Here is a 6,781-nt window from a genome sequence, read left to right as displayed (position 1 = left end):
CTGTATATAAAAAAATATACAGTCCAGTAAAGTACTGTATGAGCAAGTGGTGCAACGTCACACATAGGCTATGTGGGTGGCACTGTCGCCACCCCACGAGCTGTACAAGATGGCACATGCGCATGACACTGGAGCCCGAACCCAGCGGAGGACCCCGCTGAGGACTTTGCGAGACCTCGCCGGAGGGGTAAGTACGGTATTAATAAATACAGTACCAGTGGAATTTTCGTTTGTATCACAGTGATACCAAACGAAAATTCCCCCTGGTATTTGCCTTCGTTTGTAAATGGAGCACAGAGTGAGAAGTGATAAGATACCAGCCAATAAGCTCCCAAATTTCATTTTTCAAACACAGCCTGTGAGATGACAGTTGGGAGCTGATTGGAGACCCCTGAATCTGTCCATGACGTACAGTAATAATGTCAGACAAAGGGGGCAGGCCCAGCACAGAAAAATAGTGTGTACAGTACTGTAGGTTAACATAGATTTGGTCGACAGACATTAGAATGGTGGATCAAGCAACTTGCCTTTTGTTACTAATTTATTAATCAAACAAGCCATGTCGACCAATAGTGTGTAACCCTTTAGTCCATGTACAGTACTGTAGATTTAATCAGCCTGTCAATCAAATGTCTGCCAGTCATGTCAGTATGTGTTAACAACTGTCAGTCATCGTCAGATACTGTAGTATCCAACACCCTACAGTGCAGTGTACAGTAATGTAGAGTATGTCAGAGTCGTGCATTGTACTGTATTCGTTATTGTACAGTATACTGTATTTCATGTAATTATACAGCAATGCTGTACTTATTTCGAATTATTCGCCTCCGAATTCGCTCTAGGCGAGGCCTGTCCCTCCTCAGCAGGTCCGACCACCTGTGCTGGAGTGAGCGTACTTTTCGCCGTACGCCATATAGGCGATAGATTTCTCTGCTCGTGCTTCTATAGGCGAGCTCTTTCTCTTGGTTTGTGGGGAACGCTTGGTCCCACCACTTCACCAAGACAAAGAGCTCGCCGGACGAGTAGCGTCTTGCCCTCATAGAAGGCATTTTCACTAGCCAGTGACGCACGTGGTACATCGCACGCCGTACATCGCACGACGCACGTCGACACTAATTCACTCGTTACGGCAGGCGTCTGTGGTGCACTGTAATGTAGTCATAACCGTAGTGGCAAAGTAGTGTGGGCATCACGGGATTGAAAAGTTTCTAAAGTCATGAAATCACTATCACTACATTGTCACAAGTTTGTGGTGTAATGCTATACACAGCACCGTCAGCCCTGTCTCTCATTCTAGACAGTAGATTCACTAGCAGTTTCTGCAGTTATGAAATCACTATTCTGTGGCACACTAGTTGTCCTAGCAGACGGGGGATGGTGTCCTTAGCAATGGTCACAATCCGTAGCATTTTTCAGGACACTAGGGCAGAGCTCACTGCTTACAGTAAATGGATTAACAAAGCTTCCTTTATTATGGTAAGGTGAGGCTCTTGCTTGCTTTGGGGGAAGGGACCTGATGCGCACTGTGTATGACTCTCGGCCCCACTGGGCATGCGCCAAAAATCCCATCGCAACCCTCCTACTGGGCATGCGCCCGCCAGAGATGGAAATTCAACAGCATACAGTACTGTACCGACTGCAGTAATACAGAAAACTGCGCATGCTCAGTGATAGCATAGCGCTACATGGCGTATGGCTTGGCGCCACAGATCCCATTGTACCCCCCTCCATTTCTAATCCATCGCAGATGGCTGACAGCCACCATAGCGCCAAACGTGTAATAAAGAGAGCTCTCTCTCATACAGATCCCACTACTACCGTACTTAGTGTGCATGGTCGGAGCAGCATCACCAATGTCATAAGTTTGCTGTGCAACGCTATTTTGCGCTTCAAACGCACTGTCAGCTTTGAACACAGAGCGCTCTCTCACAGTCGGAAACTACTCTCAGACACAGTCCAAGGGACATAGCCATGGTGCATAAGGCTGATACCGCATCTACGCTGTCGCATGTTTGCATTTTGCTTTTTGGGCGCACAGTTTGTGATACAGAGCCTTTCTCTCATTCTAGACAGTAGATTCACTAACAGTTTCTGCAGTTATAAAATCACTATTCTGTGGTGCAAAATTCAACGGCATCGTCAGTTTTTAATATTCAGTACAGGCACATTCATAGCGGCACACTAGTTGTCCTAGCAGACGGGGGATGGTGTCCTTAGCAATGGTCACAATTCGTAGCACTTTTCAGGACACTAGGGCAGAGCTGACTGCTTACAGTAAATGGATTAACAAAGCTTCCTTTATTATGGTAAGGTGAGGCTCTTGCTTGCTTTGGGGGAAGGGACCTGATGCGCACTGTGTATGACTCTCGTCCCCACTGGACATGCGCCAGAAATCCCATCGCAACCCTCCTACTGGGCATGCGCCCGCCAGAGATGGAAATTCAACAGCATACAGTACTGTACCGGCTGCAGTAATACAGCCAACTGCGCATGCTCTGTGATGGCATAGCGCTACATGGCGTATGGTTTGGCGCCACAGATCCCATTGTACCCCCCTCCATTTCTAATCCATCGCAGATGGCTGACAGCCACCATAGCGCCAAACGTGTAATACAGAGAGCTCTCTCTCATACAGATCCCACTACTACCGTACTTAGTGTGCATTCTGTACAAGGCATTCAGTACAAATTACAACAGTGGAGCACTCGCCACCCAGCAGTTAAGCACTGTATTACATGCAATTACAAAAGTGGAGCACTCGCCACCCAGCGGTTAAGCACTGAATTACATGCCGTAGCATATCCTTCGTTGAAGAATACCACAGTATTCCACAAGTCCATGGCGCGACTCAGAGGCCTGCACGCCACGCCACAAGTCCATGGCGCGACTCACGCCACGCCATGAGCAACAAAATAGCTGGGCAGATCTGTACTTATTCAAATCAATACATTTTGCTCCTTTGCCAACTTTACCAGCCTAATTCGTGCCCAAAACCTTGTTGGGCCAGGCAAAATATAAGTGGTTCATATGTAAGTGACCCTTCCATGTTGGTTGGAGGGGTTAAATTTGTGGCCCAAGGCTATTTAACCCTTTTAACTTTACAGTTACTTATTCAAAGTTGTATAATTTGGTGCCTGTGCCAACTTCGCCAACTTATTTCATGCCCAAAACTTTGTTGGGAAAGGCAATATACAAATGGTTCTTATGTAAGTGACCCCCTCTATAGGTTGCAAAAGCCAAATTTGTTGCCCAAGGTTATTTAACCCTTGCTACACTACAGCTACTTATTCAAATGAATACAATTTGTACCAGTGTCTACTTTGCCAGCCTATTTTATGGCCAAAACCTTTTTGGGCCAGGCAAAATAATAGTTGAACATATGTAAGTGACCCTTCTCTGTTTGTTTCAAGTGTAAATTGTGGCCCAATGCTATTTAACCCTTGCAAAACTAGAGCTACTTATTAAAATCAATAAATTTTGCACCTTTGCTACTTTGCCAGCCAAATTTGTGCCCAAAACCATGTTGGGCCAGGCAAAATATAAATGGGTCATATGTAAGTGACCACCCTCTGTTGGTTGCAAGTGTCAAATTTGAGGCCCAAGGCTACTGAAGTCTTGCAAAACTACAGCTATTTATTCAAATCAATACAATCTGCAGCTGTGCCCACTTTGCCAGCCTATTTCATACCCAAAACCTTTTTTTGGCCAGGCAAAACACAAGTGGTTCATATGTAAGTGACCCCCCTCTGTTGGTTGCAAATGTCAAATTTGTGGCACAAGGCTATTTAACCCTTGCAACACTACATGTGCATATTCAGATTAATACAATTTGTACTTTTGCCCATTTTGCCAGCCTATATCATGCCCAAATACTTGTTGGGCCATGCAAAATATAAGTGGGTCATATGTAAGTGACCCCCCTCTTTTGGTTGGAAGTCTCAAATTTGTGGCTCAAGGCTATTTAACTCTTGCAAAACTAAAGCTACTTATTCAAATCAATACATTTTGCTCCTTTGCCCACTTTGCCAGCCTAATTCATGCCCAAAACCTTGTTGGGAAAGGCAATATACAAATGGTTCTTATGTAAGTGGGGTCACCTCTATAGCGTGCAAAGGTCACATTTGTGGCCCAAGGTTATTCAACCCTTACTACACTACAGCTACTTATTCAAATGAATACAATTTGTACAAGTGTCCACTTTGCCAGCCTATTTTATGCCCAAAACCTTGTTGGGTCATGCAATTTTCAAGTGGCTCGTATGTAAGTGACCCTTCTATGTTGGTTGGAGGTATCAAATGTGTAGCCCAAGGCTAATTAACCCTTTTAAGTTTACAGCTACTTATTCAAAATAGTATAATTTGGTGCCTGTGCCAACTTCGCCAACTTATTTCATGCCCAAAACTTTGTTGGGAAAGGCAATATACAATTGGTTCTTATGTAAGTGACCCCCTCTATAGGTTGCAAAGGCCAAATTTGTTGCCCAAGGTTATTTAACCCTTGCTACACTACAGCTACTTATTCAAATGAATACAATTTGTACCAGTGTCCACTTTGCCAGCCTATTTTATGCCCAAAACCTTTTTGGGCCAGGCAAAATAATAGTTGATCAAATGTAAGTGACCCTTCTCTGTTTGTTTCACGTGTAAATTGTGGCCCAATGCTATTTAACCCTTGCAAACTAAAACTACTTATTCAAATCAATACATTTTGCTCCTTTGCCCACTTTGCCAGCATACCTCATGCCCAAAACCTTGTTGGGCCAGGCAAAATATTATTGGGTCATATATAAGTGACCCCCCTCTATAGGTTGCAAATGTCAAATTTGTTGCCCAAGGCTATTTAACCCTTGCACAACTACAGCTACTTATTCAAATATAAAAAATGTCCCTGTGCCCACTTTAATGCCCTATTTCATGCCCAAAACCTTTGAAGACCCCTCTGTGTGAGTTCCAAGTGTCACATTCAATGCCCAAGGCTACTTACCCTTACTACAGCTACTTATTGAAATGTATTAATTGGTGCCTATGCCCACTTTAATTCCCAAAACTTTGTTGTGCAAGGCCAATTGCAAGTGGGTCATATGTAAATGACCCCACTCTGTGAGTTCGAAGTGTCATATTTGTTGCTAAAGGCTATTTAACCCTCGCACAACTACAGCTACTTATTCAAATGTAAATTGATGCCTATGCCCACTTTAATGCCCTATTTTATTCCCAAAACTTTGTTGGGCAAGGCCAATTACACATGGGTCATATGTAAGTTAACCCGCTCTGTGGATTCCAAGTGTCAAATTTGTTGTCTAAAGCTATTTAACCCTTGCACAACTACAGCTACTTATTTAAATATATAAAAATCTGGTGTTTGTGCCTAAATTACCACCATATTTCATGCCCAAAACCTTGTTGGGCAAGAAAAATTGCATGTGGGTTATATATTAGTTAACCCCCTCTGTGGATTCCAAGTTTAACAATTGTTGCCCAAGGCTATTTAACCCTTGCACAACTACATCTACTTATTCAAATATAGAAAATCTGGTTCCTCTGCCCACTTTACCACCCAATTTCATACCCAAAACCTTGTTGGGCTAGGCCAATTGCAAGTGGATAATATGTAAATAACCCCACTGTGTGAGTTCCAAGTGTAAAATTCAATGCCCAAGGCTAATTACCCTTGCACAATTACAGCTACTTATTCAAATGTATTAATTGGTGCCTATGCCCACTTTAATGCCCTATTTTATGCCCAAAACTTTGTTGGGCAAGGCCAATTACAAATGGGTCATATGTAAGTTAACCCCCTCTGTGGATTCATATTTTGTTTATTCAATAAGCTTATTGATTCTCTTTGATAAAAAAATGTTTTAATATAAAATGTTCTGAATAAGAAGCAGGAAAGTGAAGAAGAAGCTGGAGCACGAATAAGAAGCTAACTGCAGCCTCGTCCAGATAACGCTACAGTAAAAGCAAACAAAAATTAGCAGTGTTCTCAGCTCTCCTGGGAAGATATGGGTGGCTCTGAAAAGAGCCTTTGTGGTGATAACAAGGAGCGAGGCTACAACAGCTCTTCCATTACTTCTTTGCCGCAGCTTTCTTAGGCTTAGCTGCCTTCTTGGCCGGGCTTTTTGCGGCTTTGGGCTTCGCTGCTTTCTTGGCCGAACTCTTGGCAGCTTTGGGTTTTGCTGCCTTCTTGGCCGGACTCTTGGCCGCCTTCTTAGGCTTCACGGCTTTCGGCTTCTTTGGGCTTTTGGCAGCAGCCGCCTTTGATGGTTTCTTGACCTTCTTCGGGCTCTTGGCTGCACTTGGAGCTTTCTTGGGCTTCTTCGGGGATTTGGCCACTTTTTTTGCCGCAAGTTTCTTGGGCTTCAGAGACTTCTGAGCGGCTTTCGTGCTTTCCAGCTGCTTCTTGTTGAGTTTGAAGGAGCCGGAAGCGCCGGTGCCTTTCACCTGGGTGAGGGTTCCTTTGGTCACCAGACTCTTCACACCCAGTTTGACGCGGCTGTTATTCTTCTCCACATCATAGCCTCCGGCAGCCAGAGCCTTCTTCAGGGCGGCAAGTGAAACACCACTGCGCTCTTTGGAGGCGGCCACGGCTTTTACGATGAGCTCGGAGACGCTGGGACCAGAAGATTTGGGGCTTTTCTTGACACCTCCTGCAGCTTTCTTCGGCTGCCGCTTCTTTTTGGCTGCGCTCTCTGATGGCGGGACAGCGGCGGCGGCTGGTGCAGTTTCTGCCATTGTAGACTACGACACAACGTAAGAAATATTAATACATTACCTACTGC

At 44.5% G+C, this 6,781-nt stretch overlaps 1 protein-coding gene across 1 annotated transcript; it reads right to left on the bottom strand.

The window, feature by feature from the left end:
- Positions 1-5,784: 5,784 nt before the first annotated feature.
- Positions 5,785-6,751, bottom strand: LOC148478972 (histone H1.01-like). The gene has a single exon (XM_088455167.1). The coding sequence runs from the start codon at positions 6,732-6,734 to the stop codon at positions 6,069-6,071; it is 666 nt and encodes a 221-aa protein (XP_088311293.1). The 5' UTR covers positions 6,735-6,751; the 3' UTR covers positions 5,785-6,068.
- Positions 6,752-6,781: the final 30 nt, after the last annotated feature.

This window comes from Taudactylus pleione, unplaced genomic scaffold (assembly GCF_031769625.1).
Source record: "Taudactylus pleione unplaced genomic scaffold, aTauple2 ptg000644l, whole genome shotgun sequence".
Classification (NCBI taxonomy): domain Eukaryota; kingdom Metazoa; phylum Chordata; class Amphibia; order Anura; family Myobatrachidae; genus Taudactylus; species Taudactylus pleione.
The sequence above is the reverse complement of the archived record's forward strand: the minus strand, read 5'-3'. Positions and strand labels throughout refer to the sequence as shown.